Below are 22,123 nucleotides of genomic sequence, written 5' to 3' on the forward strand. Positions count from 1 at the left end.
AATATTCGTTTCTCAAATTTATCTTTACAAAACCACTCTTTCATTAACTCAGGATATATCTAAATTTCAGTTTTATAATTTTACTTTATGTCTCAAATACAGTACTGGCCATTAAAATTGCTACACCACGAAGATGACGTGCTACAGACGCGAAATTTAACCGACAGGAAGAAGATGCTGTGATATGCAAATGATAAGCTTTTCAAAGCATTCACACAAGGTTGGCGCCGGTGGCGAGACTTACAACGTGCTGACAAGAGGAAAGTTTCCAACCGATTTCTCATACACAAACAGCAGTTGACCGGCGTTGCCTGGTGAAACGTTGTTGTGATGCCTCGTGTGAGGAGGAGAAATGCGTACCATCAAGTTGCCGACTTTGATAAAGGTCGGATTGTAGCCTATCGCGATTGCGGTTTATCGTATCGCTGCATTGCCGCTCGCGTTGGTCGAGATCCAATGACTGTTAGCAGAACATGGAATCGGTGGGTTCAGGAGGGTAATACGGAACGCCGTGCTGGATCCCAACGGCCTCGTATCACTATCACTCCAGACAACAGGCATCTTATCCGCATGGCAGTAACGGATGGTGCAGCCTCGTCTCGATCCCTGAGTCAACAGATGGGGACGTTTGCAAGAGAACAACTATCTGCACGAACAGTTCGACGACGTTTGCAGCATCATGGGCTATCAGCTCGGAGACCATGGGTGCGGTTACCCTTGACGCTGCATCACAGACAGGAGCGCCTGCGATGGTGTACTCAACGACGAACCTGGGTGCACGAATGGCAAAACGTCATTTTTTCAGATGAATCCAGGTTTCGTTTACAGCATCATGATGGTCGCATCCGTGTTTGGGCGACATCGCGGTGAACGCACATTGGAAGTGTGTATTGGTCATCGATATACTGGCGTATCACCTGGCGTGATGGAATGGGGCGCCATTGGTTACACGTCTCGGTCACCTCTTGTTCGCATTGAACGGCACTTTGAACAGTGGATGTTAGATTTCAGATGTGTTACGACCCGTGGCTCTACCCTTCATTCGATCCCTGTGAAACCCTACCTTTCAGCAGGATAATGCATGACCGCATGTCGCAGGTCCTGCACGGGCCTTTCTGGATACAGAAAATGTTCGACTGCTGCTCTGGCCAGCTCATTCTCCAGATCACTCACTAATCTTGATGAACTGTGGTATCGTGCTGAAGCTGCATGGGCAGCTGTACCTGTACACGCCATCCTAGCTCTGTTTGACTCAATGCCCAGGCGTATGAAGGCCGTTATTACGGCCAGAAGTGGTTGTTCTGGGTACTGATTTCTCAGGATCTATGCACCCAAACTGCGTGAAAACGTAATCACATATCCGTTCTAGTATAGTATATGTGTCGAATGAAGTTTATCATCTGCATTTCTTCTTGGTGTAGCAATTTTAATGGCCAGTGGTGTATTAGTCCAGACTGCCTTTCAAGCGACAAGGACGCAATTTTCAGTACCTCACTGAGTTTCAATTAGGTGGCGTAACAGGGCTACCCAGAAACTGTATATTCCTTCGAGGATACGCAGAAAGACCTGACAGGAATGCAGCCACTGTACATGATTTCAATACCATCAGAGTGCAAACGGAGACTTGGCACTACCGAGAGGGAAGACCATCGTATTGTTCGGGTGCATCGTAACTGCATCTAGATCAGCATTTTGAGCAGCAGTTGGCACCTCAATGACACAACAAATTCTTACAAATCGCTTACTTCAATGGTAGCTCCGAGACGGATGCCCTGTAGCGCGCATTTCACTGACCCCAAACCACCGTGTGGTGTCAAGCGAGAACCCGTTCAAGGGCAGGGTGGAGTTTTGTTATGTTTTCTGATGAATGATGGTTCTGCCTCGCTGATAGTTGAGAACCTGCACACAGTGAGTCTGTCTAGACAGACTGGATCTACACCTGGAGTTATGCAGAAGAGCTCTCGTGTTTGCCCCATGCACCCTCACTGCAGATCTTTACGTCAATCTGGTGATTCGTCCTGTTGTGCTGCCAAAGGCATAAAGGAAAAGGGAATTGAGAATCGTCACTTACTCATGTACTGAAACTTGCGTGATGCCAACAACATCACTTCTGCCACACACTAGCTTACTGGGACTCGGAGTATGAGCCGAAGATGATGATGATGATGATGATGATATTTGGATTGAGGGCCACTCAACTGCGCGATTATCAGCGCCCATACAAATTCCCAACCTTTTCTCAGTCCTGTTTTGCCGCTTGCATGAATGATGACGAAATGATGAGGACAATACAAACACCCAGTCATCTCGAGGCAGGTGAAAATCCCTGACCCGCCGGGAATCGAAACCGGGACCCCATGCTCGGGAAGCGAGAACGCGACCGCTAGACCACGAGCAGCGGACGTGAGTGGAAGAGTTGGGGGAGGGGAGGATGTTTCTGGTGAGATGAAGCATCTCTGCGGCCGTTTAGAAATATGTAGAAGACCGTATTTAAAAGAAATTTCCCAATATATATATATATATATATATATATATATATATATATATATATATATATATATATATATCTGTTGTATTCGCAATAATCATTGTCAGACATTATTTGTGTTAGAATGCAGCAATGAGCAGGTTCAACCAACGTAAGCCAGTTTTGGGCCGAAATTCGTGCTACCTCCAATAAATTAAGGTCCCTGGAATAAACAGAAATTCTAACTGCACGAAATTATTCTTTAAATTTGCGGATTTTTGTTCTATGAATTGAGCTATGCCACAGATGAAGAATCTTCAGGCAAAGGCCACGTGATTCGCTGAATGCCAGATATTACGCAAAGTCTGCTGAATTCAGAATCTCTGAAACCAACAGAAACTTCACATACATGTGAGCTTTCATTATAATTAGAAGTTTCAGTTCTGTCATTTGAGCTATCACATTGATCAAGAATGTTTAAGTGAAGATCACATGACTGGCTGGAGGCAACAATTTACGCTAAGTCCAGTTGATTCAAAATGCATGAAACAAATAAACATTCCATAATCATGCTAGTATTCATTATACTCAGGACCTCAAGTTCTGTAATTTAAGCTGCGTCACAGATCAATAACCGTTAAATCGTGGCCACGTGATCCACTGAAGACCAGTCTTTAATCACGCTGTCACAAAGACAACTGCATCAAACTCTGTGAAACCACATTAGTTAGGACACTACTCATGAGTAACAGTAGACAGCAACACATTACAAATAAACACGAAATGTGGCAAGCCACTCTCTCACTTAAACAACACTGTCAGTGAGATTAATAGTCATATCATCTCTATGTTTCCCAATACTACATTTGGTACGTGTGGCTTATGAACTGTTTACATGGGGAGATTTTGAGCAGAATGTTCTTATAACTGCATGTGTAGCCTGTAGAGAACTTGTACTAGAGGGGCGGTAGTGGAGACGATGCAAAACAGGGAGAAAGATGGATTATGAGGCATGAATGTTGCGTCCAGCAACCTGTCTGTGCAAGTGTACAGGATGGGCGTACGGGTGGGCGGTGGGCAGTATGAAATGAATAGGACAAAATTTAGGCAAAGGCCATTTATTGGCGAAAGCATGTCAAAAAGGGGTCACAAGTGCCTAGGGAGGTGAGGGTGAGCCAGAGCGTATAGTTTAGCGACACATAGTTCGCGAAGCTAACCAAAGTTGGCGTCTGCCAATCGGTCCAGTCCGACCGGCATGCTGGCTGCGAGAAACTAGGTCCCCGGCGTCGCAGCACCGGGAGAAGCGGGAGATGTTCACTGCTACAGGGCGTGCGTCCAAGAGAGCGAGAAGACAAGGGAGCGCAGGCCCGGCGACGGGCGGCCGGGTATATTCGACGCACCACGCGGCTTCCTCCGCCCTGATTGGTAGGGACCAAGAAACCCGCGGGGGCGGCAATGGAACTTTCCAGAGTGTTACCTGCTAAGCGACGCTTGGGGCGGCGTTACTTCGCAAGCACACGAGGGAGGCGCGTGATCATGGTGCCCTTCCTCAGTGCTGACTTCCTGTTACTAGACCGTGGGACGAAAGAATTTACAGGCAGCTAACAGTGCCGGCCATGGCTTGGCCGTAACGGAAAAATGAAGTTATCGCTTGGAAGCCCATACAATAAAGTAAAATCCCCTGCTCTCTGGCTCGTCCTTTACGCTCCTCCCCTTCCGTGGGAGTGGAGAACGTATGTGAATTCGCTCAATATAAATATTATTTAAATGTAAACAATTTTAGTTTGCAAAACAAAGTAAACATCACTTGATTAAGAACGGCCTTCACGGAAGATGGCAGGGTTCTTAACCTATGGGAGGGTGTAGAGACTCTAAAGACGTCCTAGGGGTCGCAAAGGGACCTTCACACGTCAGCAATATTATGTGTATACAAGAATCATCATGAAGCATCACAACATCATAAAATATCAAAACAAAATTGGAACAGAACGTAACAGTGTGAGTGAGGTTAACATGCCAGGTGTTCTTGTTGCTAGGATGAAGTAAAAGTGTCCCTATGAATTGTGCCTGCAGAGGGACCTCGGTCCCTGTCACTCCACTCTTCCCACAGGATCAGAGGAGGAGAGCGCCAGCTCGCAAAACGTTTTACCTGGGCCAGGTAACATTCCGTCGCGAAAGCAGACAGATGGTGGAAAGCGGGTGGAGGAAGCCACTTAAGGGAGACTGCTGCAATCTGAGGTTTTGTAAAAACGGTGCGACGGTTATAAAACTACACTCCTGGAAATTGAAATAAGAACACCGTGAATTCATTGTCCCATGAAGGGGAAACTTTATTGACACATTCCTGGGGTCAGATACATCACATGATCACACTGGCAGAACCACAGGCACATAGACACAGGCAACAGAGCATGCACAATGTCGGCACTAGTACAGTGTATATCCACCTTTCGCAGCAATGCAGGCTGCTATTCTCCCATGGAGACGATCGTAGAGATGCTGGATGTAGTCCTGTGGACGGCTTGCCATGCCATTTCCACCTGGCGCCTCAGTTGGACCAGCGTTCGTGCTGGACGTGCAGACCGCGTGAGACGACGCTTCATCCAGTCCCAAACATGCTCAATGGGGGACAGATCCAGAGATCTTGCTGGCCAGGGTAGTTGACTTACACCTTCTAGAGCACGTTGGGTGGCACGGGATACATGCGGACGTGCATTGTCCTGTTGGAACACCAAGTTCCCTTGCCGGTCTAGGAATGGTAGAACGATGGGTTCGATGACGGTTTGGATGTACCGTGCACTATTCAGTGTCCCCTCGACGATCACCAGTGGTGTACGGCCAGTGTAGGAGATCGCTCCCCACACCATGATGCCGGGTGTTGGCCCTGTGTGCCTCGGTCGTACGGTCGTATGCAGTCCTGATTGTGGCGCTCACCTGCACGGCGCCAAACACGCATACGACCATCATTGGCACCAAGGCAGAAGCGACTCTCATCGCTGAAGACGACACGTCTCCATTCGTCCCTCCATTCACGCCTGTCGCGACACCACTGGAGGCGGGCTGCACGATGTTGGGGCGTGAGCGGAAGACGGCCTAACGGTGTGCGGGACCGTAGCCCAGCTTCATGGAGACGGTTGCGAATGGTCCTCGCCGATACCCCAGGAGCAACAGTGTCACTAATTTCCTGGGAAGTGGCGGTGCGGTCCCCTACGGCACTGCGTAGGATCCTACGGTCTTGGCGTGCATCCGTGCGTCGCTGCGGTCCGGTCCCAGGTCGACGGGCACGTGCACCTTCCGCCGACCACTGGCGACAACATCGATGTACTGTGGAGACCTCACGCCCCACGTGTTGAGCAATTCGGCGGTACGTCCACCCGACCTCCCGCATGCCCACTATACGCCCTCGCTTAAAGTCCGTCATCTGCACATACGGTTCACGTCCACGCTGTCGCGGCATGCTACCAGTGTTAAAGACTGCGATGGAGCTCCGTATGCCACGGCAAACTGGCTGACACTGACGGCGGCGGTGCACAAATGCTGCGCAGCTAGCGCCATTCGACGGCCAACACCGCGGTTCCTGGTGCGTCCGCTGTGCCGTGCGTGTGATCATTGCTTGTACAGCCCTCTCGCAGTGTCCGGAGCAAGTATGGTGGGTCTGACACACCGGTGTCAATGTGTTCTTTTTTCCATTTCCAGGAGTGTATAAGCATTCTCATGTCAGAAACTGGGACAATACGATCAGAGCGTCTGGTGCACATGTTTCGTGGAGGCAAGACTGTAACTCTGCTGACACCCGGAAGTCGCCAGGTTCTTTTAGAGAACTACAAAAATAATATATACATATGTTAAACAGGCACGACTGTCTAGAAAGCTTAACAGCCTTCTTTCAGAAGGTGGAAATGGTCGGCGTGGAAAGATTAAATCTCTTCGTAAATGAGGGACTGCGGTCCCATTTAGGTAGACCTTTCCTGCCGAAACATGGCCATGCTTACTGTGAGAACGACGCCTAGCTATTCTGAAATCTTCTTTTTTGAGACAGGATATGCAAATCAGAGGTTTCCTCTCCCAGTGTGGGAACCCTGGTACTGTGTCTGTATTGGCTACAAGGGGAAAAAAATCGTTCTAAGCACTATGGAACTTAACATCTGAGGTCATCAGTCCCCTAGACTTAGAACTACTTAAACCTAACTAACCTAAGGACATCACACACATCCATGGCCGAGGCAGGATTCGAACCTGCGACCGTAGCGGTCTCGCGGTTCCAGACTGAAGTGCCTACAACTGCTCGTCCACACAGGCCGGCTGTAAACATAAAAACACCACTGTTCTCATTCACACTACCGCAGCCATTCACTGTTTTATTTGTTGTGGTGATACATGGATACATCAGCAATTCAGAATGCAATCGTACAAAATTAGTTAGTAATCTTGTGGAACAGGTGCGTGTTTTTATTTTCTTCAAAGTGAGACTATGGCGCACTGACAAGGGAACCTCCCCATCGCACCCCCCCTCAGATTTAGTTATAAGTTGGCACAGTGGATAGGCCTTGAAAAACTGAACACAGATCAATCGAGAAAACAGGAAGAAGTTGTGTGGAACTATGAAAAAAATAAGCAAAATATACAAACTGATTAATCCATGCGCAAGATAAGCAACATCATGGAGAGTTTGAGCTCAGGAGCACCGTGGTCCCGTGGTTAGCGTGAGCAGCTGCGGAACAAGAGATCCTTGGTTCAAGTCTTCCCTCGAGTGAAAAGTTTACTTTCTCTATTTTCGCAAATTTACTATCTGTCCGTTCGATCATTGACGTCTCTGTTCACTGCAGTAAGTTTAGTGTCTGTGTTTTGCGACCGCACCGCAAAACCGTGCGATTAGTAGACGAAAGGACGTGCCTCTCCAATGGGAACCGAAAACATTTCATCGCAAGAGCATAGGTCAACCGATTCCTCCACAGGAAAACACGTCTGATATATTCTATACGACACTGGCGACGGCATGTGCGCCACACGACAGGAATATGTTGTCGACCCACCTAACTTGTACACTTGGCGAATGCGTAAAAAGATTCTTCTACCTTGCCCGACTTAGGTTTTCGTGTGGATGTGATAATCACTCCCAAAGAAGTGTTTAGGTGTAGCGTCCCCATACTACGGAGCAGTTACCTCGCATCGGACGGACAGATAATAATTGTCTGAAAAAAAATTAAACTTTTTCACGCGAGGGAAGACTTGAACCAAGGACCTCTCGTTCCACAGCTGCTTACGCTAACCACGGGACCACGGCGCTCCTAAGCTCGCACTGTCCTTGATGTTGCCTCTCTTGCGCATGGACTACTCAGTTTTTATATTTTGCTTATTTTTTTCATAGTCTCACACAACTTCTTGCTGTATTCTCGATTGATCTGTGTTCAGTTTCTCAAGACCTATCCACTGTGCCAACTTATAACTAAATCTGAGGGGGGTGCGAAGGGGAGGTTCCCTTGTGAGAACAATTAGACTCGCATTTGACGCTTTGCGTTGTGTCTCAGTTATTTGTAGTACGCTGCAGTCATTTTATTTCAGCGTATCTGCTGTCTGTGTCATCTATTTTGCTTTTAATTGTGTCTTGTCTGTGACTTCTGCGTCAGTTCTTGTCCGCTGTTGTGTCGCTGGTAAAAGCATTGTGCAAGTTTTTGTGGGGCATATTTGTTTATAGGGATATGTAAGGCATTTAAGAGTAGGTTGTATTTCATGGGCCTAGGCATAAATCTGTGCATTACTTGAAAAAGATCATACTATAGTTGTGGCGCGTGATGCATTTGAGTCGGAAGCTTGCGGAAGTAGCAAGTGATTGGAATGCATACGAGAAGCAAAGCTCGTGTGTGGGAAAGGCTGCGCACTATTGTCGTCCAGAATGGAACACGAGCCAGTCATGAATGCAGGACAAGGTAGGACGGCGAAAGAAGTTCATTTAAATCACTGTCTAAACAGCGCTCAAATGTAAAATGCAGAACACTCCCCTGATGAGGGTCCCGTTCATTCAGGAAATGAAAGTGAAAACGATGCAGAGGTGGCAGGTAATGCATGTTGTTTAAAACCGAAAAGTCAGGGAAAGTAACAGTCCGATTTCGCAGGCAATGCGCCATAGAGCAGTTGAGTCGCAAGCGTCTAGTTCTGGGGCGTTACTGGAAGTGCACAATTAGAATGGATCATTCAGTTTATGCAAGAGGCAGAGAAGAGATGACAGAAAAGGGAAGAAACGAGAGGTCTTGCAATGATACTTTGACATTATACTCCTGAGAGCACAAGTTTAATGGGTTCCGTAATGACATAAAGCGGACAACTCAATGCTACATTCAACACGTGATTTTTACGCAAGAAAGTTAGGAGTAATAAAGGATCTTTAAACATTTCCCTAACACCCTCAAAATAAATAAATAAGCAAATAAATAAATAATGTATCTGAAACGTCAACTTAAATTAAAACAACAAAATATCTTTGTTCATGATACCAAAGGGAAGCTTAATCGAAAGCGTCCTTAACTTACCAAACCCTGCGGAGCAGTAACCAGCAGTCCTGTGCATGAGAGCATCCAGTCTGTGTGCAGCGGAGAGAGTTGGTCCCTGTGACCGTTTGATCATCTGAGCCACGTAAAACTAGACGTTCACGCCAGGTGACTGATCATCCTCTTTTCTTTCAGCACTGCCCATCTACAAGTTAAGTTGGGACTTCCATTTCACCAGTCTGTAAGATCTCTGGCAATAGGGGAAACAAATTCACAATACTGGAATGTAATAACTCACACTGGTAATGTGAGAAAATAAACGGACTGTGCAGGGGAAAATAAATAATAGCTGAAGGTATTTTCTGCTCTTGGTGCTAAGTGTTCCTGTGGCAGCGTGAAACAGCAAAAAGACTAGACGCTTCCCACATGTTAAGGTTCCAGGTGCACTTAATACCAACGTAACGGATTCTGTTACTCCAATTAAAATATTTCATATAATTACTGACCGAATTTAAAAGATTAAAATACTGTCATAATCTGCTAGTTACGCGGTACAATATTATGTGTTAAATCCTGGTTCAAATGGCTCTGAGCACTATGAGACTCAACTTCTAAGGTCATCAGTCCCCTAGAACTTAGAACTTAAACCTAACTAAGGACAGCACACACATCCATGCCCGAGGCAGGATTCGAACCTGCGACCGTAGCGGTCACGCGTTTCCAGACTGTAGCGCCTGGAACCGCTCGGCCACCTCGGCCGGCTGTTAAATCCTGTTTACTGATCAAATATGTGGTGCCTACGAAACCTTCTTTCTCGGTTCGCTGGACAACAATTCAAGCAAATCGTATTAATTAATTACATGACAAAAGGAAATGATGACAATACTTAACTTTGTGTTAACCAGATGTGTGGTGTCACCGCCAGACACCACACTTGCTAGGTGGTAGCCTTTAAATCGGCCTCGGTCCGTTAGTATACGTCGGACCCGCGTGTCGCCACTATCAGTGATTGTAGACCGAGCGCCGCCACACGGTAAGTCTAGAGAGACTTCCTAGCACTCGCCCCAGTTGTACAACCGACTTCGCTAGCGATGGCTCACTGACCAAATACGCTCTCATTTGCCGAGACGATAGTTAGCATAGCCTTCAGCTACGTCATTTGCTACGACCTAGCAAGGCGCCATTATCAGTTACTATTGATATTGTGAATCTTATACCGTCCAGACCGACGTTCACCATTAATGGATTAAAGTTAAGTATTCCACCAGCTACGTCCGTTTTTCTAAATTATAATTTCCTTGTCCTGTTCCAGACCTCACGCCAGCCTGCGTGAGCTAAAACGCGTGCCTTTCGGCTTCCTCTTGTAACCCGGTGTTGGCTCTCCTTCCAACACATAACAAGATGTGTCGCAAGCAAAGAGCGACAGACAAAATAAACAATGTCCTTCAGTATATACGGGGTGTTCAAAAAGTCTCTCCGCAGTGCCGTATGATAGCTAGCCGCGCGTGCCGTATGCCGCAGTGAATATACTCCGAAATGAAACTCAGTGAAATATAACTCATTAATTTATTGAATATTCATTTTTACTTACAAATTTTCACATTAAATGTTGAAAGTGTTCCCTGTTATGTTGAATACAGAATTCAATTCGTCTAATTATGTTTCCAAACACAAGCTGTAACATTTCTTCTGTAACAGAAGCAATGAAAGTGGATATTGCAGTTTTCAGTTCATCGATGGACTTTGGATGGTTTTTATAGACAGTTGCTTTCGCTGCACCCCAGAAGAAAAAGTCAGGTCGTCTTAAAAAAAATGGTCAAATGTGAGTAAAATCTTAACTGCTAAGGTCATCAGTCCCTAAGCTTACACCTAAAGTATCCTAAGGACGAATACACACACCCATGCCCGAGGGAGGACTCGAACCTCCGCCGGGACCAGCCGCACAGTCCATGACTGCAGCGCCCTAGACCGCTCGGCTAATCCCGCGCGGCCAGGTCGTGTTAGGTCAGGCGGTCGTGGAGGAGGCCAAACTCCCTGTGAAATTATGCGATCACCAAAAACGTCAGCAAGCAGTGACATTGAAACGCGAGCTAAACTTAAAACTTAAACGTTCACGTCACCACGTAACGACACACACCAAAGATACTGCTGACGCTGGCTGATATAAGTGAAACAGTGGAATGCTGGGAGAGTCCAGTAGAGGGGAAGTAACCCAGGCAGGCGAACAATCATACGGCACGCGCGGCTAACAATCATACGGCACGACAGAGAGACATTTTGAACAGCCCGTACAATTCCTAAGTCATTGGTCTTGAAGTGCCTAATCTTGATATTGCTGTAGAAGTGGGCCGCGGCTAGTCGGCGTGGAGCTTATGTTCTCTTCGTTTAGAGGCCACTGCTGTCGCGTTGTCGTCCTGGAGAGGAGTCAGTCAGCGTGCGACTGGCTGACGTCTTTCTCACAGCCCTCTCTGCTCTCCTTTCTGACTGGCGTGCCTAATGTTACTCCGTAACATTATGTTAAAGTTCGACACAGTAAGAGAAGGATTACTGTTAGAAGCCGTGTACCTATCTTGAGGCAGCACAACACATGGCGTGCAAATTACCTAGGTTATATCCATCCAGTATATGTGAATGAGGGTACCTAGGCACTTCCAGCCATCTTTACACATATTTTCAAACCTACTAGAAACTTGTAATCTCTCACAACCCCCAGAAAATAATGAACTGAAACAAGAGGTAGCGCTTTGAGTGTCGTGGCATGCCAGCCTCTCGCCAACCCACCACCACATTTTTCCAGTTCATTCTGGAGAATGTGCTGGACAGGGTTGCCGTCGAACACCTCCTGTTTGAGGCTAGTTCAGGACAGCACAGGCAATAAGCTATCTTGTGTCACCTTGTTGACAGATAATTCCACGGAGACCTCTATGACAGGGCACTCCCACCAACCTAATTATGCCCCTGCTATCCGTAGTACCCGCTAAGTTAACCAGTGGTGATCGAGTTGTGCGCTCCATGACAGTCACGGCATTGGTGAAATAAATCTAGCAATGTTCATTTTCTTTTGAGCCTCAACACATGGATGTGTCCATCAGACTATTCACAGAACTGGGACTCGTCTGAGAAAACGACATTAAACCGCTTCTGCGTCCAATGTCAATGCTGAGTGCACCACTGCTGGCACGTCTCTGCTGATGCTTCAAGGGAAGCTGCTACAATGGTCGCAGTGCTGAGAATAAGTGGCGCTTCATATGTCACTGCACTGTCCGTGTGGATACCTGTCTAGTTCCAAACAAAGTTCCTGACTTAAGATATATGATGTGGCTGTACTATGCTGCACCTCTGAGTGGATAATACTTTGGTCCTCTCAGGCGCTAGTCGCATGGGACTATTGAGATCCTGCACAGCGTTGTGCATGGTCCTGCTGAACACATAACTGAGATATTCGCGTGACAATTGTAAGATCCCGAGCAATGCGAGCAGAAACATTGTTGTTCCGCTGCTGTCACACTTAGACAGGTGCAGATGGACCAGCTCTTTACAAAAACACATAAAACGATTTTCTCAGCAAATAACGAGCATTTACAAGCTGTGTCTTAATAAGAAATCCGTTGGGTAATCTTTCCTTGTACACAGAATATAGACAGCACTACTCCTATACACTATTTTGCACTGAAAAGCCAATCATTTGCATAGCCAAAACTGTAGCACACTTCTTGACCGATTGACGTTTGTTGCAAGGGTCCTCCAAGGTGTTGCAGCTTTACTGGCTAGCAGTGTATTTTAGAATTTTCCTTTAAAAAACTTAACGAAAAAGTATTCTGTTTAAAGCTTTCTAATACGTGTCTTTGCTTTTCAGTGACTAAACAGAGCACTTGGACGGCCTTTCTGATGTAATCATTTCCCAGGTTGAATATCATCGTACGGCACAGGGCTTGAAGTTTTTTCCCTTCATGCAAAAACATTTTACTACTATCACTGAGAAGAGAATGTAGCTACCTTCCCCGAAGAGGTGGTACACTTATCTAAGAGAGAGGAGTCATCGATGTTATCAATGTTTTGATCCGTTTTTCACTGGAACTTTACACTCTTAATCAAGGATATATCGTATGCTGTCTGGTCTGAATCACGAAAATAATATCTCCGTCTACTGTTTACTCTCTTTTTTTGTATCTTAAGCTTACGCGTGCACACAAGCTTTCATTGTTCAGAACAGATGTATTTGGCGGAAATGCAGCTAATGCTACTTCCTCAGGATTGAAATACCGTATTGTAACAAGCTAGTTTGCTATGTGGAGAGTGCAGAGAAATTTGGTGGTGCTAGTCTACTGTGAAACTGGAAATCGATAGTGTTTCTCACTCTTCTCACTTTCTAACACCCTTATCTTTTTTCAATCACGTGAACATTGATATCCATCCGGTTATGAATGTGCTGAAACTAGCTCGAACTACGTACGAATAGCCAGTAAGAAGACTTTAATCAATAACTTATGTGTGTCAATACAGAAACTTCCTGGTAGATTAAAAGTTTGAGCCATGTTGGGACTCCAGTCTGGGACCTCTGTGTTTTGCAGGTAAGTGCTCTACCAACTCAGCTACCAGAACACGACTCACGGCCGTACTCTCAGGTTAGCTTCCGCCAGTACCTCGTCTCGGGTGGCTCGTTGTTAGAGCACTCGCTCGCTAGACACGAGGCTGCCACATTCGAGTCTTGGTCAGGCACAGAGTTCCAGTCAGCCATGAAGTTTTACAACAGCTCCCATACCGCCGCAGGGTGAAAATTTGTTTCTGGGTGTGTCAATAGCGTTGACAGATACATGGTACAGTGAAGTGGTTTAAAAATTCCAGGTGTGAATAGCAACCTAAACGAAAATTTTTGTCCTAACACATCACGTGTCGTATAATCTCATTCTCATCTCCAAATATTGTTCCTCCTCACTTATTTCTGTCTTTTCCATGTTCCACCGTTCCTCGTCTCAGCTCGTGTACCATTTGTTACAGGGAGGCTCGGTGGACCGTAGGTTGCCGTTCGCCATCTTGTCAGCGATGCACCTGCTGGGAGCTCTGTCGGTGTCGTTCCTGCCGGAAACTGCGCTGCAGAGGCTGCCGGAGTCTCTGCAGGACGCCGCCGTGTTTGGCAGAGGGAGTCCCTACTGGAGCTGGAGACTTACCGCCCTGCCGTCATACGTTCAGGGACAATAGGTGCCCTCGGTTACGGTCCAGTCTCCCATTTTGTCTTACATACTTCAAACTGAAGAACAATTTGTCTACTGAAGTGGGAAAAAAAGCTTTAACTCTAGTATTGTACATATTGTAAACTGTCACACGAAGTACGCACCAGGGTCAAAATAACCCTCAATGATTTGCAGGTGAAATGCTTGAAAATATAATATTTTGTAATGAAATTGTGCTCCGACTTACTAAATTCGTTTTATTTTACCTCTTTCATGTACCTTTTCAGTCGGTATTATTATTAACAATTTGAAATTCGAGACTAAGTAAAAACAGTCATGAAAACTTTTCAGGGAAGAAACCTGAAACTGATCCCGATCTAAAGACTTTATTTGCAGTTCAATTAGATGTTGATGATATTCATTTAATGAACTGCACATATTACACGAAACGTTGAGGTATTCTCAGTTATTCATAAATGCGTTCATTCATTATTTCCACATTTTTGGAATATGGACTACAATGTTATCGGCAAATGGTAGGCCTGAAATATTAGGGACAACTGTGTTCCAGCAATAGCCACTCTCACTGTGACGACTGGATTTTCTTCGTCAGTCGGCAGTCTGATGCACTTCGCCATTGTTCATAAACGCTGCAGTATCATCAGCTTCAGAATCACTTCCATCACGAGAGTGACTTCCATCACTTCCACAATTGGGTCGTTCTGACAGTGCTTCCTGTATAGGATCTTCTGTTAGTAAAATATCTCTTTTTTACGTGCCATTTTCTCATAAATGAACTTCACAAATGTTCAAATGTGTATGAAATCTTATGGGACTTAACTGCTAAGGTCATCAGTCCCTAAGATTACACACTACTTAACCTAAATTATCCTAAGGATAAACACACACACCCATGCCATAGGGAGGACTCGAACCTCCGCCGGGACCAGCCGCACAGTCCATGACTTCAGCGCCTAAGACCGCTAGGCTAATCCCGTGCGGCGAACTTCACATTCAGCGACTAAATGGTTACACAATCTGTACTCTAGGATCACAGTAACCCTTAAATGCTATTTCTGTCAAATTAATTAGACAACAGTGCCTCACAATTGTGAACGTCCGTCGTCTACTATGTCTCACTCAATGCTGAATTTACGTTGGTGTCAGCGAGCTGTGTATGTGCAGCGGCGTATGCACAGGAACGAGAAGAAAGAAGAAAAAGATCCCTCAGAGTGACTCTGGTATACACTTCTAGGATTAGCAATCGTGCACTGACTGGTTGGTCCACCAGATCAACGATATTAAACAGAGAGGTCTCTTGCATATAGGAGAAATAACCTGCTGCACAGAGCACCGATGTTTGGAAAGGAAAAGGGGCGTGGGAAGACGAAGGGGGGGGGGGGGGGGGGTTGTTAGGGAGGCAGAGTCAGTTCGAGAAGTTTTTCCACTCAAGCAACCTACCACTTGGCTTCCCTCCGTGTTCCCCCCCACCCCCTTTTCCCTAATAGACTTTCGCCTGTGTCAGTTTTCGCTGCTAACTGTGATGCGTCGTGTACAGAAATCTTACAGTTGTGGCACCCTTCTTATCTTGGCGACCCAAGCGGCGTCTTGTGTCATTCGGGCCTTCAACCTACCCTCGTGGGAGGGCGGAGGCGGTGGGTAAGCATGTAATTTCTGGCATAATTCTATAAGATATCAACAAATTATGTTATCTTTTCGTTTACTCCCCCCCCCCCCCAGTCAGCAGGAAACAAATGCATAACTACTGCCGCCACTCAGCTACCACAGACATATGGCCCCACTAGACTATGATGCACCCAGTACCATGTCAGTGACACTCAATATTCAGATATATGTTGTTTCCTAGGCGACTCCAATGGAACCAAAAATGCCACAGCCGTCTCTTCAGGTACCCCAACGTGGCTTGCAACGCAGGAAAACCGTCTCAACCGTCGATCACTACATCTAGCTATTTATGAAAAAGGGCCAATTCCCTCTGCAGCTGCAGGAAACGAAGACAGTCACTATCCATCTCCCACATTGTAAATTCGAAGAAGGGTATTAACTCGAGGTATAACAGACTAAATGAAGATCAAAGGAAAACAGCTACAAGTGATCAAATTGCAGTGACGTGATGCTGCAGATGGCTCAAGTTCATGCTAATAAAATTACGAACTACAAAAAATAAAAGAAGAAAGTAAATACGAGCCCAAACAGGCGCCGATGGCTTCCGTGTAGCTCACATGCAGAGAGTGTGGGAAAAGTCTTAATGAACGCTATCAATCATAATATGCTGTCCAATCACATTAATGTGAACTCCTGTAAAAGGCAAAATAACAACCCCTTCATCGCCAGATGTGCAAGAGGAAAGTCAGTGAGGTTCCTGGAGGTACCGCTAGCGGTCTGGTGTCATGCTGATTCCAGTGCCTAGCCAGCTACCCGGGATTTCTTGGTTGAGGATCCCGAAGAGCCCGATCGAGATGTCCCACACATTCCCGATTGAGTTTAAATCCGGAAAGTTTGGAGGCGACTGGAGTACGGTAAACCCATCGTGGTGCTCCCTGAACCACACACGTTCACAGTGAGCTATGGGACACGTTAAATTGTCCTGCCGGTAGATGCCATCATGCCTAGGAGAAACGAACTTCATCTAGGGGTGGTCATGGTCCCCACAGATAGATGTAGTATCCGTTTATCAATTATTTTCTTCCATAGTGATGATATTGCCCAGGGAGTGCAACGAAAACATTCCACAGACCATGATGCTCTAGCCTCTGTCCTGGACCCCTCTGCTTTCAGATGTTTCACTGCCTACACGGAAAGGGCGATTTTTTTTTGTTTTAGGGCGCAAAACTGCTATGGTCATTAGCGCCCTGTCTGTGATATAGGAAACGGTAAAAAACGAAAATGGAAGGCAGCGGCAATGGGAACGAAACTCAAAAAATTGGAGAAACTAAAAGCAGAAGGAAAGCTTAAAAATCCACTACAGAAAGGGGTTGGTTGTCCCCAAAAAGAGCTTCAAATAACTGACGTCATTTCACTGGCACTAATAAACTCGAGAAAGCGATCGGCCGAGCGCGAGTCATCTGATAAAATGGACGATATATCAGGCGACAGCTGTAGACGGGCGCGTAACGGAGTAAAATAGGGGCACTCAGTTAAAAGGTGTCTTACCGTCCACAGCTGAGAGCAGTGGGGACAGAGTGGGGGAGGATCGCCGCTTAAAAGATGTCGATGGCTAAAAAGACAGTGCCCTATCCGGAGTCTAGTTAAAATTTCCTCCTCCCGACGACGCGTTCGGGAGGAAGAGGTCCAAGCACAGGGAAGAGCTTTCACGTCCCGCAATTTATTATGGGGAAGTATCGACCAATGTGCGTGCCATAAAAGAACAACACGACGACATAAAACGCTCCGTAGATCGGCGTAGGGAATCGATCAAATAGCTGGCCGAAGAAGAGAGACTGCCACCTTGGCCGCTATATCGGCCGCCTCATTGCCACAGATACCAACGTGTCCTGGGAGCCAGAGGAACGCCACAGAGACGCCCCCCAAATGGAGCAAGCGCAAGCAGTCCTGAATCCGGTGGACGAGGGTGGACAGGGTACAGAGCTTGGAGACTGAGGAGAGAGCTGAGAGAATCTGAACAGATAACATACTGTATCCGCTGATGGCGGCGGATGTAGTGGACAGCATGGAGAACAGCGTAAAGCTCCGCAGTATAAACCGAACACTGGTCGGGAAGGCGAAATCGATTTGGGGTGTCGCCAACAATATAGGCACTCCCTACACCTAACGATGTTTTCGAGCCATCAGTGTAAATAAATGTGGCTTCCTTCATTTGTGCACATAGAGCAGCAAATGCCCGACGATAAACAAGTGAAGGGGTACCATCTATGGGAAATTGACAAAGGTCACGGAGCAGGCAGATCCGGGGACGGAGCCAAGGCGGTGCTGTACCCCAAGTTGTCAAGAAGGTTTTAGGTAAGCGGAAGGAAAGAGAATGGAGCAGTTGACGGAAGCGGACTCCCGGCGGTAGTAGGGAGGAAGGGCGGCCTGCATACCCTACATCCAAGGAGACGTGCCAGATTAGCAGGCATGGAAAACTGATGGCTAGCATAACGACTCAGAAGGACAGCTCGCCGATTGGACAGCGGAGGTTCAGCAGTCTCAGCATAATGGCTTTCCACAGGGCTTGTGTAAAAAGCTCCAGACACTAAACGTAATCCACGGTGGTGGATAGAGTCGAGACGTCGAAGAATAGACGGCCGAGCAGAGGAGTAAACTATGCTTCCATAATCCAATTTCGAGCGCACTAAGGCGCGATAGAGGCGGAGAAGGACCACTCGGTCCGCTCCCCAGGAGGTACCATTCAGGACACGGAGGGTGTTGAGGGATCGCAGACAGCGAGCCGAAAGATAGGAAACGTGGGAGGACCAGCACAGTTTTCTGTCAAACATAAGACCCAAGAATTTAGCGACGTCCGAAAACGGAAGGTTGACAGGTCCTAGATGTAAGGAGGGTGGAAGAAACTCCTTACGTCGCCAAAAATTAACACAAACGGTCTTACTGGGAGAAAAACGGAAGCCGATTTCGATGCTCCAAGAGTGGAGGCGATCGAGACATCCTTGAAGACGACGTTCAAGAAGGCTGGTCCGTTGAGAGCTGTAGTAGATCACAAAATCGTCCACAAAGAGGGAGCCCGAGACATCAGGAAGGGGACAATCCATAATCGGATTTATGGCAATGGCAAACAGTACAACACTCAGCACGGAGCCCTGGGGTACCCCGGTTTCTTGGGAGAAAGTACGGGAGAGAGTGGTGTTCACCCGCACTCTGAATGTGCGCTCTGCCATAAATTTGTGAAGAAAAAGGGACAGCCGACCTCGAAAGCCCCAAGAGAACAGTGTGCGGAGGATGCCTGTCCTCCAACAGGTATCGTATGCTCTCTCCAGATCAAAAAATATTGGTACTGTTTGGCGTTTCCGGAGAAAATTGTTTATGATATAAGTGGAGAGAGCAACAAGATGGTCAACTGCAGAACGGTACTTTCGGAAACCGCATTGGGCAGGTGTTAAAAGACTGCGGGACTCCAGCCACCAAGCTAAATGGCAATTCACCATACGCTCCAAAACCTTACATACACTACTCGTGAGAGAAATGGGGCGATAGCTAGAGGGGAGATGTTTGTCCTTTCCAGGTTTCGGAACAGGAACGACGATAGCTTCCCGCCATCGTCTGGGAAAAGTACTGCCGGTCCAAATTCGATTATAAAGGTGAAGGAGGTAACGCAGACTATGGTATGATAAATGCAGCAACATTTGGATGTGGATACCATCCGGTCCTGGGGCGGAGGAGCGAGAAGAAGAGAGTGCATGTTGGAGTTCCCGCATGGAGAAAACAGTATTGTAGCTTTCGCGATTTTGAGAGGAGAAAGCAAGAGGTCGCACTTCCGCTGCACGTTTCTTCGGGAGAAACGCTGGCGGGTAATTTGAAGAGCTCGAAATCTCAGCAAAGTGTTGACCCAATGAGTTAGAAACTGCGACGGGGTCCACTAATGTATCATGCGCGACAGTGAGTCCAGAGACCGGGGAGAAACTAGGCGCGCCTGAGAACCGTCGAATCCGACTACAAATTTCCGAGGAGGGAGAGAAGGTGTTTAATGAGCTAGTAGAGAATTTCCAGCTTTCCTTCTTGCTATCGCGGATGACGAGACGGCATCGCGCTCGGAACTGCTTATAGCGGATACAGTTGTCCAAAGTAGGATGGTGGCGGAAAACGCGAAGAGCACGTCGCCGCTCACGTATTGCGTCACGGCATGCCGCGTTCCACCAAGGAACTGGGGGGCGCCGGGGCAATGCGGAGGTGCGTGGTATTGAACGTTCCGCAGCTGTAAGAATAACGTCTGTAATATGTGTGACCTCATCGTCGACGCTAGGAAAGTGACGGTCATCGAATGTCGCTAGAGACGAAAAAAGTGTCTAATCGGCTTCGCCAAACTTCCAGCGTCGCGGGCGCATATATGGCTGTTGAGGCTGCAGTCTAAGGACATATGGAAAGTGGTCACTCGAGTGTGTACCATCAAGGGCGAACCATTAGAAGCGCCGAGCTAGCGGAACAGTACCGACCGAAAGGTCCAAATGAGAGAAATTTGTCGTGGAGGCAGACAAAAATGTAGGGTCCCCAGTGTTGAGGCAAACTAGATCCGCTTGGTGAAAGACGTCTAGCAATAGTGAGCCATGCAGACAAGGATGTGGAGATCCCCAAAGCGGGTGGTGGGCACTGAAGTCCCCAACCAGCAAATAGGGGGGTGGAAGCTGACCAAGAAGATGAAGGAGATCAGCTCGTGCCATTGGTGTGGACGATGGAATATATACAGTACAAAGAGAAAAGGTATATCCAGAAAGGGAAAGACGGACAGCAACAGCTTGGAAGGAAGTGTTTAAGGGGATTGGGTGATAATGGAGAGTATCATGAAGAAGAATCATGAGTCCTCCATGTGCTGGAGTGCCTTCAACAGAGGGGAGATCAAATCGGACAGACTGAAAATGGGGGAGAACAAAGCGGTCATGGGGACACAGCTTTGTTTCCTGAAGACAGAAGACGACCGGCGAGTAGGATCGTAAGAGGATCGACAATTCATCCCGATTGGCTCGAAGGCCGCGGATATTCCAGTGGATAATGGACATAGGGTGAACAGAAAAGGGAGGAATGTGACCAAGGTTGCCGTCAACTCAGCGACTGCTCAGAGCTTGCGACCGACAGCATGGAATGGCATTCAGCCGAAGGCAGAAGATCCTGATCCATAGGTTGTTCAGGAGCAGCTCCTGCCACTAGCGATCGGCCGGTTGATCGGCCGCCAGCAGTGCGCCTCGGCGACACAGAAGACGGCCGAGGGCGATTACCACCAGGTGGTGCTGTAGATGAGACACGCCTTGGCGGAGAAGGAGATGAACTAGGTTTCTTACTAGCCTTCTTGGAGACATGATGTTTAGATGAAGGAGGAACCGATGGTTGTGAAGTTGGGGTACGTAAAAAATCTTCACGAGTATGCTCTTTTTTCGAAGTCTTGGTGTCTGACTTTTGGGCTCGAGATTTAGCAGAACCCGATGGAGCGTGAGCCATAGAGTGGGCAGGCGAAAGTGGGGAGGTTGAACGGGCGATCTTTGCGCTGGGCGAACTGACGACCGTGGCACTAAAGGTAAGGTCACAAGTCTGCGTGGCCGCCTCCTTTGTTGGCCGAGGAGAAGCAAGGACAGTGCTGTATTTTCCTGTCTGAGGCACGGTGGGCTGTCGACTGGCGAATAATTTTCAAGCAGCAAAGGTCGACACCTTTTCCTTCACTCTGATTTCCTGAATGAGCTTTTCGTCTTTAAAAATGGGGCAATCTCGAGAGGAAGCAGCGTGGTCACCCATACAGTTGATGCAACGAGGGGATGGAGGTGGTCAAGCACCCTCATGGGCATCCTCGCCACATGTAACACATTTGGCCGGATTGGAACAGGACTGGCTGGTGTGATTGAACCGCTGAAACCGATAGCAACGCGTAGGGTTTGGGATGTAAGGATGAACGGAAATTATCTCATAGCCTGCTTTGATTTTCGATGGTAGTTGAACTTTGTCAAATGTCAAGAAGACAGTCGGGTTGGAATGATGTTCGTGTCAACCCTTTTCATGACTCTATGAACAGCCGTTACGCCCTGGTCAGACAGGTAGTGTTGAATTTCCTCGTCGGACAATCCGTCGAGGGAGCGTGTATAAATGACCCCACGTGATGAATTTAAAGTACGGTGCGGTTCCACCCGGACAGGGAAGGTGTGTAGCAGTGAAGTACGCAGCAAGTTTTGTGCCTGGAGGGCACTGACTGTTTCTAACAACAAGGTGCCATTTCGTAATCTGGAACAAGACTTTACAGGACCGGATATTGCGTCGACACCTTTCTGAATAATGAAAGGGTTGACCGTGGAGAAGACGTGACCTTCGTCAGACCGAGAAACAACAAG

The 22,123-nt window shown here is 47.3% G+C and overlaps 1 protein-coding gene across 1 annotated transcript in view; it reads left to right on the plus strand.

Annotated features, from left to right (window-relative positions):
• LOC124788450 (solute carrier family 22 member 7-like) overlaps positions 1–14,151 on the plus strand; it is a 158,364-nt gene extending 144,213 nt beyond the window's left edge. The window contains exon 9 of the mRNA XM_047255722.1: positions 13,951–14,151. Within this exon, the coding sequence (XP_047111678.1) occupies positions 13,951–14,151 (201 nt within the window). The remainder of the gene's footprint in view (positions 1–13,950) is intronic.
• The last annotated feature ends 7,972 nt before the right edge of the window (positions 14,152–22,123 follow it).

Source organism: Schistocerca piceifrons, chromosome 3, assembly GCF_021461385.2.
Source record: "Schistocerca piceifrons isolate TAMUIC-IGC-003096 chromosome 3, iqSchPice1.1, whole genome shotgun sequence".
NCBI lineage: Eukaryota > Metazoa > Arthropoda > Insecta > Orthoptera > Acrididae > Schistocerca > Schistocerca piceifrons.